Consider the following 15,891-nt stretch of genomic DNA (forward strand, 5'->3'; position numbering starts at 1 on the left):
GGATATGTGAGATAGGAACAACAAGTCCAGATAACTCTTTTGACAACTATGGCCATGAAGTAGAGAAGAGAAATATGTGGTGGCTGGAGGGAGTGTGAGGTTGGGGAATTTTTTTTAAGGTATATTTTTGTATATTAAGTATATTTTGTGCATATAGTGAAATGCACATAAGTGTATAGCTCAATTAATTTTTGATTATACGTACCTTTGTTTAACCACCCAGTTAAAGGTGCAAAATATTTCTAGTAATTCTATCCTGTCTTCTATTAGTTCTGTTTATTTTTGAACTTCATATGAATAGCATCATTTACAATGTTCTTTTTTGGTGTCTTGTTTCTTTTGCTTAGCATTATGTGTGTCAAATTTTGTCCATGTTGCTGTGTGTAACAAGAATGTTTTGTGTGTTTTTTTTGGCGGGGTGGGGGTGGGGAGTTTGTTTGCTTTTTGGCTATACTGCACAGCTTGCAGATCTTCCCCTACCAGGGCTTGAACCCAGGGCCTGGCATTGAATCCAGTCCTGAGCACTGGATCACCCAGCAAGTCCCAGAAGGATGTTTTTTCATTGCTGGGGAGTATCCCATTGTATGACTATGCCCCAATTTATTTATCCATTCTACTATTAATGGACACTTGAGGTGCTTCCAGTTCAGGCTCATATGAAAAAAATCCCATGAACATTCCTGTACTCATCTTTTAGAGGATACATGCAGTCATGTCTTTTGGAGGATACGTGCAGTCGTTTCTGTTGGGTATTTACCAAGAAGTGTAACTGCCAAGTTATAGGCTGTATGCCTTAGTAGCAACTGCCTATCAGTTTTCCAAAGTGGCTGCACTAATTTCTGCCCCTGCTTGCAATAAAAGAGAGTCCCAGTAGCCTCACTTTCTTGCCAATATTGAGCATCAACAGCCCTTTTAGTTTTAGCCATTCTGGTGGATATTTGATGGCATCCGCTTGTTTTAATTTTCATTTCCCTGATTACTGGTTTTGTTCTACACATGCATATGTTTATTTTTCATATATTTATTGGACCTTTGGATATATTCTTTGCTAGAGAGACTTTTTTTTTTTTTTGCAAATTAAAAAACTGGCACCTGCCTTTTGTTTGTTTTTGTTCTGAAGGAATTCTTTAGATTTTTATCCTCTCTCAACTATTAAGCACTGTCTCCCAATCTCCCCACCATATATAATACATACATACATATATATATATATATATTTATATATATCCTGACATTTCTCACATATTTTCTCCCATTCTGTGGCTTGCCTTCTTTTTCTCTTCACTGTATAATTTTTATAATTATATTTATTTGGGGGAGTGCTGGGTCTTCGTTGCTATGTGGGCTTTTCTCTGGTTGCAGCGAGTGGGGGCTACTCTCCGGTTGTGGTGTGTGCGTTTCTCATTTCGGTAGCTTCTCTTGTTGTAGAACATGGGCTCTAGGGTGCAGGCTCAGTAGTTGTGATGCAGGAGCTTAGATGCTCTGAGGCATGTGGGATCTTCCTGGACCAGGGCGCGAAGTCATGTCTCCTGCATTGGCAGGTGGATTCTTTACTACTGAGCCACCAGGGAAGCCCTTAGTGGTGTCCTTTGATGACCAGAAGTTATCGATTTAATGTGGTCCAAGATGTTGAAGCTGAAACTCCAATACTTTGGCCACCTGATGAGAAGAGCTGACTCATTGGAAAAGATCCTGATGCTGGGAAAGATTGAGGGCAGGAGGAGAAGGGGACGACAGAGGATGAGATGGTTGGATAGCATCACCAACTCGATGGACATGGGTTTGGGTAGACTCCAGGAGTTGGTGATGGACAGGGAGGCCTGGCGTGCTGCGGTTCATGGGGTCGCAAAGAGTCGGACACGACTGAGCGACTGAACTGAACTGAATGTATCAATATCTTTTTTGTGGTTGTTTTGTGTGAAATTTTTTATGGTAAATTTTGTGGTTAGGTTTTAAGAAATCTTTGTTTATTTCATGGTCATAAAGGTTTTCTCCTATAGTTTTTTCCTCTAAGACATTTTGTGAAAGATATTGCTTTACCTTTCACGATTAGATCTATATACTCATTCCATATTAATTTCTGTATGTGGACGTAGGGTAGAGATAGATTTTTTCCCATGTGGATCTTCAACTGATCCAAGACCATTTATCACAATTTATTCTCCTTTTAATTGTAGGGGGCCTCTTTTTCATTAATCAGGTGACCACATATGTGTGGGTCTGTTTCTGTTCTGTGCTCTATGCTTGCACCTTCATAATAAATTTTGATATTTGGTAATGTAAGTCCTGAGGAAGAGGATTTTTTTTTTTTTTTAAAGAAAACGAGCTTTTTGAGCTTATATGAAAAGATGATGGGAAGAATCTAGTTGAGAGTGAGGGGCTGAATGAAAGAAGGAGAGGATAATCTATACCTTCAGGTTTCTAAAATGATACTAGGAGCTGGGATCCAGTTGCTTATGGAAGGATTAGTCTTTTATATTCATCTGCTGACCCATTCAACAAAAATGTGTTGGATAGGGAATTCCTGGTGGTTCAGTGTTAGGACTCTGCACTTTCACTGCTGAGGGCCTGGGTTCAATCCCTGACCAGGGAATTAAAATCCCGTAAGTTGTGCAGAATGGCCACACACACACACACAAAAACACCAAAAACTGTGTTGTATAGTGCCCATCCCGTGTGCCAGGGACAAGCATGCAGCAATACCAGGACAGATGAAGTCCCTGTTCTTATGGAATTCACATTCTGGTGGTGAGGGAAAGATAACAAACAAGTAGCTCACAAACAGATAATTCAGGCAGCCGTAAATGGCATGAAGAACATAAGCAGGACACTGATGAAGTGTGATGAAAGACTGCTCCAATCGGGCACCAAGGAAGACTTCTGGGAGTTGATGACATGTGAGTTAAGATTTGAACAGGAAGGAGCCAACCTCTAAGAGCTGAGTGAAGAGCACCCCAGACAGAGAAAACATGTAGTGCAAAGGCCCTTAGGCTAATGTAAGCTTGTAGTGTCTGTGGAACAAACAAAGAAGACCAGTGTGGATGGAACAGTAAAAAAATAAATAAAATGAGTGGGGGAGCAGGGTGACCAAATGACATAAGAAAGCAAGGTAGAGACAGATCTGCCCAGGGAGGGTGTGTGATTGGATTGAGCTGAATGTGGAATTTTGCAAATATGTGAGTCGGGTAGATGAGTTGTGGGTGGTGGGACTGTGGGTGTGTGTGTTGGGGAAGGAGATATTCATCTTGTCTGCTCTGTGAGTCTGCTCTCATATGTGCCCTCTCTCCCCACAGCCTCCGGAAAGATGCCCACCCAATGTTCCCTAACCTCCAACCTGGCCCTTCTGATGCTGCTGGGCACTGTCACAGCAGGCCCTTTCTCTCCACGTTCCAACATGACACTCCCAGCCCCACGGCCCCCTCCCCAGCCTGGGGGCCGTACAGTGCAGCCAGAAGGGGGAGGCCCTTCTTCTCGGCTCTACGAGCACACCGTGGAAGGAGGGGAGAAGCAGGTGGTGTTCACCCACCGCATTAACCTGCCCCCTTCAGCTGGCTGTGGCTGTCCCCCAGGCACTGAGCCCCCTGTCCCTGCTTCAGAGGTGCAGGCCCTGAGGGTCCGATTGGAGATCCTGGAGGAGCTGGTGAAGGGGCTCAAGGAACAGTGCACTGGTGGGTGTTGTCCTCCGGCTGCCCAGGCTGGCACAGGTGAGCCGAAGATCACAGGGAGGAGCATGGAAAAGAAGGGAAGTGGTTAGGATTGGGTGGGCATCACTAGAGGACCTTGGTGTGAATTAGAAAAAGGCACCCCGCCTCCTCTTTGCAAGTGGTGAGTGCAGCCCAGGGCACGGCTCTGAGAGAGGAGCCATGTGACTAGATGTCAGCCCTCCCCAGTGAATGTTAGGGCCCTGGGTGATAAGTTGCAGCTGGAAACTGAGATGGCCTTAGGAAATGAGGCTTCCCTGATGGAGAAGCTGACTCAGGGCAGCACTACACAGGCTAACCCTCTCCTCCCCAGAGAGACTGAGACCCAACTCTCACTCCTACTCCAGGCCAGACTGACATTCGAAGCCTCTGCAGTCTCCATGGCGTGTTTGACCTGAGCCGCTGTGCCTGCTCTTGCGAGCCAGGCTGGGGTGGGCCCACCTGCTCAGATCCCGAAGGTGCAGAGGGACCCCCCTCCTCACCACCCTCTGCCCCTGGTTCCTGCCCAGATGACTGCAATGATCAGGGTCGCTGCGTCCGTGGTCGCTGCGTGTGCTTCCCTGGCTACACAGGGCCCAGTTGTAGCTGGCCCTCCTGCCCCGGGGACTGCCACGGCCGCGGGCGCTGCGTGCAGGGTGTGTGCGTGTGCCGCTCGGGCTTCTCTGGGGACGACTGCAGTGTGCGCTCCTGCCCTCGCGGCTGCAGCCAAAGGGGACGCTGCGAGGACGGGCGCTGCGTGTGCAATCCAGGCTACAGTGGCGAGGACTGTGGGGTGAGGAGCTGTCCCCGAGACTGTAGCCAGAGAGGACGCTGCGAGAATGGGCGCTGCGTGTGCAACCCCGGTTACACTGGCGACGACTGTGGGGTGAGGAGCTGTCCCCGAGGATGCAGCCAGAAGGGGCGCTGCGAGGACGGGCGCTGCGTCTGTGACCCGGGCTACACTGGCGACGACTGCGGCTCGCGGACCTGCCCGTGGGACTGTGGCGAGGGCGGGCGCTGTGTGGACGGCCGCTGCGTGTGCTGGCCCGGGTACGCGGGCGAGGACTGCAGCACGCGGACCTGTCCCCGCGACTGTCGGGGCCGAGGGCGTTGCGAGGATGGCGAATGCATCTGCGACCCGGGGTACAGCGGGGACGACTGCGGCGTGCGCAGCTGCCCGAGCGACTGCAACCAAAGAGGCCGCTGCGAGGACGGCCGCTGCGTGTGCTGGCCCGGGTACTCGGGGCCCGACTGCGGCGCGCGCGCCTGCCCGCGCGACTGTCGGGGCCGTGGGCGCTGCGAGAACGGCGTATGCGTGTGCCACGCGGGCTACAGTGGCGAGGACTGCGGCGTGCGCAGCTGTCCCGGGGACTGTCGCGGCCGGGGCCGTTGCGAGAGTGGCCGCTGCGTGTGTTGGCCCGGGTACACAGGCCGGGACTGCGGTACGCGTGCCTGCCCTGGCGACTGTCGCGGGCGCGGGCGCTGCGTAGACGGCCGCTGCGTGTGCAACCCGGGCTTCGCAGGAGAGGACTGCGGGAGCCGTCGGTGTCCCGGGGACTGTCGCGGTCGCGGCCGCTGCGAAGATGGCGTGTGCTCGTGCGACGTGGGCTACGAGGGCGAAGACTGCGGCAAGCGCAGCTGCCCCAGGGGTTGCCAAGGCCGCGGCCAGTGCCTGGAGGGGCGCTGCGTGTGCGACGACGGCTACGAGGGTGAGGACTGCGGTGTGAGACGGTGCCCGCGCGACTGCAACCAGCGCGGCGTGTGCCAGGACGGTGTGTGCACCTGTTGGGAGGGCTTCGCGGGCGAGGACTGCGGCCTCCGTGTCTGCCCCTCCAACTGTCACCGGCGCGGCCGCTGCGAGAACGGGCGCTGCGTGTGCGACTCGGGCTACACAGGCCCCTCCTGCGCCACCCGCACCTGCCCGGCCGACTGCCGGGGCCGTGGTCGCTGTGTGCAGGGTGTGTGCGTGTGCCACGTGGGCTACAGCGGCGAGGACTGTGGGCAGGAAGAGCCTCCTGCCAGCGCCTGCCCCGGCGGCTGCGGGCCACGGGAACTGTGCAGCGCAGGCCAGTGTGTCTGCGTCGAGGGCTTCCGGGGGCCCGACTGTGCCATCCAGACGTGCCCTGGGGATTGCCGCGGCCGGGGAGAGTGTCGTGAGGGCAGCTGCGTCTGCCAAGACGGCTATGCAGGGGAGGACTGCGGGGAAGGTGAGCCGACAGCCTGCCTCAGTGTGCTGGGTCTGGGGCTGGAAAACTGGAGCCCCATGAGAAAGCCTGAGTCTGAGGCGGAGGAGCCCCCGGACTTGGAGGCAGGGTGATGGGGGTGGTCATATATTGGGGTGGGCGGTGGGGCAGTCAGAGGAGCCAGAGGGCCAGGGTCCACCAGGGCTGCAGAACCACAGCGGGTGGAGGTGGGGGGGGGGGGGGGGTGGGATGCCTGCAGGCGGGACCTGCTGTAAGATCTCTGATGAGCAGATCCAGGGGCCCTCTTCAGGTACTTTTTGGGAGATTTTGGTTCCTGGAGATGGAGGGCAGTGAAGCAAACCAAGGCTTGTTCAGGCCACTTCTGGCTTTTCCTCACCACCCCGCTCTCCCCCCAGAGAGGACTGGGAACTTGGCTGGATCTCTTAATGTGACCCTGAGTACGAAGAGCCTGTGAGAGTTGGGGTAGGGATGGGGAGCTCCCTTGGGCTAAGCAGCTTCTCACATCCCACTCTCCTGAGCAGAGGTGCCAGCCATCGAGGGCATGAGGATGCACCTGCTGGAGGAGACGACGGTTCGGACAGAGTGGACCCGGGCTCCTGGCAATGTGGATGCCTATGAAATCCAGTTCATCCCAACGGTGAGAGCCAAGCTCCAAGAGGGGGCTGAGTGAGTGGGGCTGGTGGTGGGGGCGCTCACCTCAAAAGGAGTTCCAGGTAATCAGTGGTTGAGTCCGGGTAGCTGATTCCTGAAGCTGTGCTAAAGACCTTCTCATTCTGCCCACACTGGGTGCAGAAGGCCTTTGCATCATAGGCCCACTGCTGCTGGAACTCTTCTGGTGACCTTGAGCTCAGTACTTCCTAAGGCTGCCTGCTGACTCCATTTTTGCTCATTACTGAAGTCACTTCTTTCTGTTGTTGCTGAATCCAAAGTTGCCCCATTCATACATCCATTCAGTGGCCCCAGCTGGGCCTTCACCAGCATTGGAATGTGTTTTTTCTTTCCCTTCGTCTTACACCACGGACTTTCAGATATTTGGAGACATCAGCCATCACTTTGGGCTTGTCTGGTGGCTCAGTGGTAAAGAAAACGCCTGCCAATGCAGGAGATGCGGGTTTCATCTCTGGGTCAGGAAGATCCCTTGGAGAAGGGCGTGGCAACCCACTCCAGAATTCTTGCCTGGAAAATTCCATGGACAGAAGAGCCTGGCGGTCTATGGTCCATGAGGTTGCAGAGAGTCGGACAGCACTGAAGCAAATGAACACACCATCACATCACCATTCATTCCCTCCAGGCCAAACCCACTGGTTTCTTCTCCCTATTTCCTTGAGGCTTTGTTCTCTGAATCCTTCATTTCTTGTTTTCTTCCTCTAATGCCTCCTCCTTTTTGCATGTGCCTCTTCCCCCCAGTTACAGGGGCAGAAAGGAATCCAGTCACTCACCTGGCTGACTCTGGATATCCAGCTACTTTTCTCAGAGTTGACATATATGAACTTGTGGTCACACAAACTGTCAGTTATTTTGATCACATTTGATTTTTAAAGTAACTTTTTATTATAAAAGTCATATAAGCTCAGTGTAGATACTTTAGAAGATATAAACAAGGAAAAAAGACATTCAACTACATACCCCCTTTTAAATCTAAATATAAGCCTTTGTATTTGGCTCTGTTCAGTGTTATCATTTTTTTGGTTTGGGCCAAGCTGTCTAGGCTGTTGTAATAATTTGATTCTGTGAACTAGTTCCCTAGCCTCCAAGTCATCAGTACATTGCAAAGCCTCATTTCTCTATCTCCTTCCAACTCACTCTTAAAATATTTGGGGGCACCCTAAGGACAAAGTTTGTGGCCTCTCATTAGAGATCTCCCTTCATGCAGATTGGATTTTTATGGTGTGTTTGGTCTCCTAGTTGCAAATCATCTGACATTTCTCCCATTCAAATATGTTTTCCTGCATCATTCCACAAATGCCATAGGTGGGTAGGCCATGTTACTCTAATCTCTCCCCAGTCAGGACTCTGGAAAAATAAGTAAGTTCCAGGGCTTAAACTTAGGAAGCCTCCAGGACAGAAGGGATAGCTCTGAGGTGCTGGCTGTCATCCCCACCCCAACTGGCCTAGTCATTCTAAGTCTCCTTATCAATATTATCACCTCAAACCCAGGCCCCATCATGTTTTAATCTCTCCTTACCCTCTGGTAGAAGCAGAGGCAGAAATCCCTACTTTGCTGCACAACCAAGGGAGCCTGGATTTTTTTTTTTCCATTAAAAATTTGTTTTTCAGTTATAAAAATAATTTAATCACAAGACAAGAATTTGGCGACTAGGGAAAAAAACAAATAATTCTTGGCTGTTTCACACTGAAACAAGTACTGTTAACATTTTAAAGTGTTTCTCCCACTCTCTTCTGCGTGTATATTATTTACATAGTTCCAATCTTGAGAGGGTTGGACTTTTAAGAGAAATTTCCCTAAGAAACTTTAGGGAAAGAATTGAAATAAACATTTGAGCTAGAAGGAGCCAAAGGGCAACAGCATCTCCTGCTCTTAGTAAATATGACCTCATCCTTGGTGTTCTCCAGAGGCACAATCTCCCAGGAGGAGCCCTGGGCTTTCTCCCTCTTTGAGGGGCCCCGGGGGATCCAGCTAGCCTGTGTCCAGCTTGGCCATGCTCTCAGCTCATCTGCTTTGCACTGGGTATGGGCCTCCATCACATTTTAGGTTCTCCCTGATCCTGGGTGTGGAAAATGCTCCCGTAAAATTGGTCCCCAGACACCTCCCTTGGCCTCCACATCAGCCTGTGCCGCTGGCCCTCTGACTATGTTTTCTATGCTTTTTTGTGGCTGGCCTCTGGGATTGTGTCTCTTGCCTTTGGCCAGCACTCTGTATCCATTTCTGTTGGCACAGAGTGCGTTCAGTAGCTGGCTATCCCTCTGGCCACTGCCATCTTCCTAGAAGCCTCTCTCTCTACCTTATCCTTTTCCCTTTTCCAGAAACACTTTTCTCTCAAAACTCAAACTCTGCTATTCCTGGCCAAGGGACACACCTAGTTATTGGAATGATTTTCAAAACACAGAAGAGGAACATTCCTCTTTTCCCTGCATACGTGGCACGGCTACGCTCAGCGGTTCTGAAAGTGTGCTCCCTGGACCTGCAGTATTAGCATCAGCTGGAGCATTAGCCATGCAAACTGTCAGACTCTGCCCCCCAATCTGCTGAATGAGAAGCTGTAGGGGGAAGAGCCCGGTAACCTGCATCATAACATACCCCCAGGTGATTCTCATGTACCCCAAGTCCAAGGACCACTGCTCTTTTGTCCAAGGAATGCTGCTGTTTTGCAAAAGGCAAGGTCTTCTATGAATGTGAGACAAAGCTTGAAGAAACTGAGGGAGGTGAACCCCCGAACAGAAAGACATCCAGGTGTTTCCAGTTTGAATGTATTCCACAGACTGGAAACTGGGGCTATGTCACATTTTCATTGGGACACAGGAACTTGCAGCCTCAGAAAAGTTTGTGTTCGGGTCTGGTCTGAAAAAGAGGATGAGGGTGAGGTGAGCTCCAGGGGCCAGCCAAGGTGGAGCCCTCCACCTGGGGCCATGAGGTTAATATCGAGAATAGAGTTAGAAACTTGCCAAGGACATCAGTGAAACAGCCAAACCATCATGAAGGGGCCGAATCAGCTGCCAGCCTCTGGTTAGAGAGCCAGCCTCAGACCAGACAGGTGGTGCTGAGAGATGTGGGTTAGACTGGCAGTATAACTTCTCAGGGGATTGTTCCCAGATGGATCTCAAAGTGTCTAAAAGGTTCATGTAGGTGACCTGAAGGGAGAAGGTACCCTAGGGATGGGCTTGTCTCCCTGGAAGGACCGGACATCATCAGGAAGCACTCAAGGGGTATGGGTGTGTGTGTTGGTGGTGGTGGGTTGGGGGAGTAAAGGGAGAGAGAGAGAAGGTTTGGGGAAGGATAAAGGCCTCATAAGGCCTTGAGTAGACACCCATCCAAGGCCTCCCAGGCTGGGATATTCTAGGGCAGTGAGTAAGAGAGAGATGAAGATCCTGCATGCCCAGAAAACCTTTTCAGCCAAGAAAACTCTAACAAAGCTTCACTTCATCCTCAACCCAGAAGTCTCTACGTGGCCCTTCATCTGGTTTTATACTTTAGTATTTACTGTGTTGATTTCCTCGCAGTTCTCTTGGTTTAGGAGAGTACCTTTTGAAATTTCCAATCCTACTTGGCTGAATGGAGGTGTCCCCATCACAGCCAACATAGCAAAGCAGAACAGAGCGTCCTTATTAGCTGTTCTAGCTAGATGGCCCAGCGAAATGCTGAGCTGTTCCCAGACGTCCATTCCTCCTGTTTCCCCAGAGGCTGGCACACCAGGAGACCCTGCCTGGAGCAGGGGCTGGCAGATTTTCTGTGGGGTTCCTGCAAATAATCATAACACTTTACAGGTATACTTAAATGGGGTTTGTTCTCTCACAGGCATGGACTACACACAGAGATTTGGGTTAAGGATCTAATAAAATGTAAAACGTGGCCACACATTTAGCTACTAGAGCATGAGCTCTCTGAGGAGACAGGGATCATATCTCTTATTTTTGTGTCTCGAGGGCCCAGAATGATGCCAGGTACAAATTCAGGAAACATATTTGTGGAACTCTGAGCAGGTGGGCCTTGTTTTTGAGGGGCCTACAACCCTGCTGAAAAGACAAGGAAAATACCTCAAAGGAAATGTCACGATGTGGGTCACACCCAAGTTACACAGGCAGGAACAGGTGTCTCTAGGGGAAGGCTCAGGCTGGGGCAGCTGCCTCAAGGAGGAAGTGAGACTTGAAGTGGTATCCCTCATCTGCTTCACCTGTTATGACAGGAACGGATTTATGAGAAGCCTCCTCATGCCCAGAGGGTCAGGATTGCCGGAGGAAAGCCAGAAAGAGAGTCCTGGCATGTGTCAGGTAGAATTCTGACAGACAGCTGATGAACAGGCTCAAAAGGCAGTGCCCAGGGACTTCCCTGGTCGTCCAGTGATTAGGAATCTGCTTTCCAATGCAGGGGACTTGGGTTCAATCCCTGGTCAGGGAACTAAGATCCCACATGCCTCAAGGCCAGGTCCTCATTCCACAACTAAGAGCCAAAGCAGTCAAATAAGTAAATAAATATTTTTTTTAAAAAAGGTAGTCCCCATAAGAGGGGACTCTGAGGTCGCACTGCCTGGGTTTAAATCCCTGCCTCCTTGGGCAAACCACTAAATACTTTTGTACATCAGTTTCCTCATCTGTCCAATGGGAATAATCTGACCTACCTCATTAGATTCTCAAGAGAATTGAGTGAGTTCACATGTAAATTGCCTTCAACGGGAGCTGGCACGGAGTAGGTGTTCTAGATGTGTTTGCTGATACCATCCATGCTCCCCAGCTGTAAAGGGCCAAGTTCTACACAATCTCATGCTGACTCTGCCTAGACCTTGGGGAAAGAAGGGATCAGGGGCACTGAGCAGCAGGGGTGAGTGGCAGCTCTGATCCACCCAGAATTTTCTCTCTTGCAGACAGAGGGGGTGAGCCCCCCATTCACAGCACGGGTGCCCAGCTCTGCCTCAGCCTATGACCAGAGAGGATTAGCCCCTGGTCAGGAGTACCAGGTCACTGTCCGTGCCCTTCGAGGGACTAACTGGGGCCCTCCTGCCTCCAAGACCATCACCACCAGTGAGAGCTGGGGCTGTTGCAGGGTGGGGTGTCATGGGTGCAGAATGGATTTGAAAAGGGGGGGCTGGGATATGCCCTCCAAGAGGGCAGAGGGGAGGGACTGGCTGGGGGCAAGGCTTTTAGCAGGACAGCTGGTGACCGAGAACCAGACTCCCACCTGATGCCTCCTCTCTCTGACCTGGCTAGTGATTGACGGCCCCCAGGACCTCCGCGTGGTGGCTGTGACACCAACCACACTGGAGCTCAACTGGCTGCGCCCCCAGGCTGAAGTGGACCGGTTTGTGGTGTCCTACGTCAGTGCTGGCAACCAGAGGGTGCGGCTGGAAGTGCCCTCTGAGGCAGACGGGACGCTGCTGACCGGCCTGATGCCAGGTGTAGAATACGTGGTGACCGTCACTGCCGAGCGGGGCCGGGCAGTAAGCTACCCAGCTTCCATCAGGGCCAACACAGGTACGGCTGGCCAAGGGCTGGGGAAGTTTCTGAGCCTAGGAGCCACTTCCTTGGGAAGCCGTGCACACAGGCTCCTCTGAATGCACTGCACAGGGTGTGTGGCAGTCCCAAAGTACCTTCTGGGGGCCTTCCTCTGTACCAGGGGCTCTGAGGAGACGGAGTTCTCAGGTGCCTGGAGTCCTGTAGGCAGGCGGTGGGTTGGAGTTTGGGAAGAGCAGCCTCATGGAGAGATGCAGTAAATAAAAGATGCTATCCGGCCCAACCAGATAGGGGTGGTTCTGATCTGACCTTGGGCACAGGGACTGCCCTGTGCTCCATCTCAGTGGTCAGGTCTCCTGGGACTGGAGCTGGGGGAGATTAGAGATCAAGGCGCCTGTTGACTTTAGAATTGGGGTTTGGGGGAGTTAGGTCTCAGCAGTAATTTTCCACTAACCCTCCAAGTCTCTTAACAGATGCCTGGATCTTTCTTTCCCTTTCCTGTGACAGAGGGACGCCCACCTCGCTGTCGCTCGCGTTCTCTCCTCCCACGCCCCTTTCTCTCCTTCAGACGCAGTGCCCCACCCGCTCATTTCTTCTTTCTAGGGCACCAACGGTGGCGGGCTTGGAGGGCGAAGCGGGAGGGCGTCCTGGGGCACTAACTTCTCTCGGTTCTCTTTGCAGGTGGGGCTGGGGCCCAGGAAAGAGGCCTCAGGCTCTGGTGGGAGGGACGCGGGCGGGGCTGCCGTGGGGGGAGTGCAGGGGTTGGTGATGGGGGGTGCTGCCACTGACCGGCTCTCTCCTCCCCCTTTTTCCGCCCGGCAGCACCAGGCCACTACAGTTACCCGGAGGCGCACCCCCCAGCCCCGCCCCCCAAGCCCCGGCCCCGGCCGGCCCCAGCCCCGCGGCCCCCGCGGCCCGCGCGCCCGGCGCCGCCCCCTCGGCCCTCGCGGCCCGCGGAGCAGGGTGAGGCGGAGTCTCCGCCGCGGCCGAGCCCGCCCCAGCCCCCTCGGCGGGCGTGGGGCAACCTGACCGCCGAGCTGGGCCGCTTCCGCGGCACGGTGCAGGACCTGGAGCGTCACCTGCGGGCTCACGGCTACCCACTGCGAGCCAACCAGACCTACACGTCGGTGGCGCACCACATCCACGAATACTTGCAGCGGCGTCGCTCCCCTGCACCCCCGCCCGGTCGCCCCCACCCCACCGCCAGCCCCGACTCGGGCACCTGGAAGCGGAACTCCAACCAGGGCATCTACGGCCTCTCGCCGGAAGGCGTCGACCGGGTGGCGACGCCCCGCCACCCCAAGCCCGAGGTGCTGGGCACTTCCGCCGACGGCGCGCTCCTCGTGTCGCTCGACGGGCTCCGCGGCCACTTCGAGCGCGTGGTGCTGCGCTGGCGGCCGCAGCCGCCCGCGGAGGGGCCCGCCGGGGAGCTGACCGTGCCGGGCACCGCGCGCACCGTCAGTCTGCCCGATCTCAAGCCCGGCACCACCTACCACGTGGAGGTCCACGGGGTGCGGGCAGGGCAGACCTCCAAGTCCTACGCCTTCATCACCACCACAGGTAGCGTGGGTGGGGCCGCGCGACCCCCCACCCCCTGCCCGGTCTCACCTGCCATCGGAGTCTATGAGTGCCTCCCACTGCCTCACTGCTCAGGCTGCCACTCCCCCACCTGTGCCCTTCTGCCTTCCAGCCCTCCCTGGTTCAGGCTCCGAGGGGTTCCCCACACCTTCCTGTGTCCCTGGAAACCCCCTCCACCCTCAGGGTCCTGGTGGATACCGGAGGCTGAGACCTGGTCTTTGGAATTGTCTGATTTTCACTTGGGTTCCTAGGACACTTCTGCCAGGAATCCTGTTCTAGGCAATAGAAGGGTCATTTGATGGGAGGGACAGTGTCTGCAAAGATTCTCTGGAGCAGTTTGGGTGGGGTAGGGCAGTGAAACCAGTGGTTTCCCACTCTGACTCACTGTGGTGAGGGTAGCTGACAACTGTGGTCAGTGGTTACTATTTTCCACACTTTGGCCCTAACCTCAAAGAGACGCATCGGAACTGCTTGGGGGTGGCCTTGAAACCGTTAGGCAGCATGGGTAGGTGAGAGGTGAAGCCACTGCTTCTTGGGCTGGCTTTCCAGACCTCCTGGCTCAGTTCACACTTGTCTCTCCCACAGGAACGGCATCCTGGCTCAGGGAGGGGGCGCCCTGTGGCTGTTGGGGGGAGGGGTTATGGACCTCTTCTTCCCCACTAGGGCCCAGATGTCACCGGAGCTGGATGTCCACTCCTCTCTCTCTTCTGACTGCCCACTGTCTCTTGAGTCTTCCTTAACACCACCGTCTTCTTTCTTCCAGGCTTCTCACTGCAGCACTAATGGAAGCCAGGACCTCCACCCAGTGGGGAGGGTTTCCCATGGGAAGGGAGCTAGGAGCCTTGTGGGAGGAGGGATGGCAGACTTAGTTCTTCTATTTATGACCTGCAGGCCCGTCTGTGCAGGGCTATAGTGGATGTTTGGGACAATGAGGTGATCCAGGAGCGGCAAAGGGAAAGTCTGAAGACTCTTAGAAGCCAGAGAGCAGAACCTGGGAACTGCAGTCTCCTTTCTGGCTCTCATACTCGACTCTCCTGTTTTTCTCGCCCTGCCTCTTCCCAGGGTCCTCCCTCTCAGGCCTCTTGGGGGCCACTGATGAGCCTCCTCCCTCAGGCCCTTCAACGACTCAAGGGGCTCAGGCCCCTGTCCTGCAGCAGCGCCCCCAGGAGCTGGCCGAGTTGAGGGTGCTGGGCAAAGACAAGACAGGGCGCCTCCGAGTGGCCTGGACCGCCCAGCCTGACACCTTTACCCACTTCCAGCTGCGCCTACGGGTGCCCGAAGGGCCAGGGGCCCATGAGGAGCTACTGCCAGGGGATGTCCGTCAGGCTCTGGTGCCCTCACCCCCTCCCGAATCCCCCTACGAGCTGTCACTTCGTGGGATCCCTCCCAGTGGCGAGCCCTCTGCCCCTCTCATCTACCAAGGCATTATGGGTACATCCTGGACTCTGTTCAAGTCCAGTGTCCTGAGGCTGGGGGAGGGGCTGGGCCATTAGGACTTCAGGGGTGGGATGAAGACCGAAGGGCAGGGCTGGTGTTTGGGTCGAGAACGTAGGAGAAACAAGGAGAGAAAGGGAGTTGAGGGCTCAGAGGCAAGAGGGATGGGGAAAGTCTTAGTACAACGAAAGGGTGGATCGGAGAGGGGAGTCCTTCCAGATAAATAGATGAGAGGAGAAAAGTCAAAGCATGGGACAAAGATTCAGGGAAAGAGACTGTTGGCCCCTGCCTCTCCACTTGCAGCTTTCTTTGTGTAGAAGTGTCCCGCCCCCACTTCCTGGTCACTCCTCTGCCCCTCTCCGCCCCCTGCGTCTCTCAGGGTGGGTGTGGGAAAGCCTCTGGCTCCGAGGATATTGATCCTCAGCCCCCTCCTCTTTCAGCCCCCTCCCTTTCCCTTCTCTCAAGCCCCTGCCATCCCCTCACTGGACAGACTAGGACACGTTGTCCCCCTACCCTGCAAGCCTGGTCTGCAGCACCCCATGGTCCCATCAGCCAGTTCTCCTAGGGGTGGAGGTTCCCTGGGGAGGGCACTCCACGGCCATCGGGACTTCGGAGATGGGTGAGGTTTGTGGAACCCAGGCAGGAGCCTGGGGCTCCTGGCATTCACAGTTTCTCCTGGTCCCCCTTTATGGGACTCGGGTAGCCAGCTCTCCCTGCAACTCCAGATCTCTCACCAGGAAGAGAGTGGCAAGGGAGAGAGACATTCAGGTGGACGAAGGCATCTCCAGGCTGCTCTGAAGCAGCAATGGTTCCAAACTCTCAGGAAGAACCCCAGGGGACCCGAAACTCCCTCAAAGTGTTCGTGTGTAGAG

At 54.2% G+C, this 15,891-nt stretch overlaps 1 protein-coding gene across 10 annotated transcripts in view; it reads left to right on the forward strand.

Annotated features, from left to right (window-relative positions):
* Positions 1-15,891, forward strand: part of TNXB (tenascin XB) — a 56,343-nt gene that overhangs the window by 5,371 nt on the left and 35,081 nt on the right. For 9 of the 10 annotated variants that reach the window (XM_070778170.1, XM_070778168.1, XM_070778171.1 and 6 more), the window contains exons 2-8: positions 3,294-3,704; positions 4,049-5,887; positions 6,406-6,521; positions 11,422-11,578; positions 11,765-12,028; positions 12,830-13,567; positions 14,648-15,016. In XM_070778170.1, coding sequence (XP_070634271.1) covers positions 3,305-3,704; positions 4,049-5,887; positions 6,406-6,521; positions 11,422-11,578; positions 11,765-12,028; positions 12,830-13,567; positions 14,648-15,016 — 3,883 coding nt within the window. In that variant the 5' untranslated portion in view covers positions 3,294-3,304. The remainder of the gene's footprint in view (positions 1-3,293; positions 3,705-4,048; positions 5,888-6,405; positions 6,522-11,421; positions 11,579-11,764; positions 12,029-12,829; positions 13,568-14,647; positions 15,017-15,891) is intronic. The other variant, XM_070778172.1, reaches the window with a different exon arrangement.

The sequence above is a fragment of the Bos indicus genome, chromosome 23, assembly GCF_029378745.1.
Source record: "Bos indicus isolate NIAB-ARS_2022 breed Sahiwal x Tharparkar chromosome 23, NIAB-ARS_B.indTharparkar_mat_pri_1.0, whole genome shotgun sequence".
NCBI lineage: Eukaryota > Metazoa > Chordata > Mammalia > Artiodactyla > Bovidae > Bos > Bos indicus.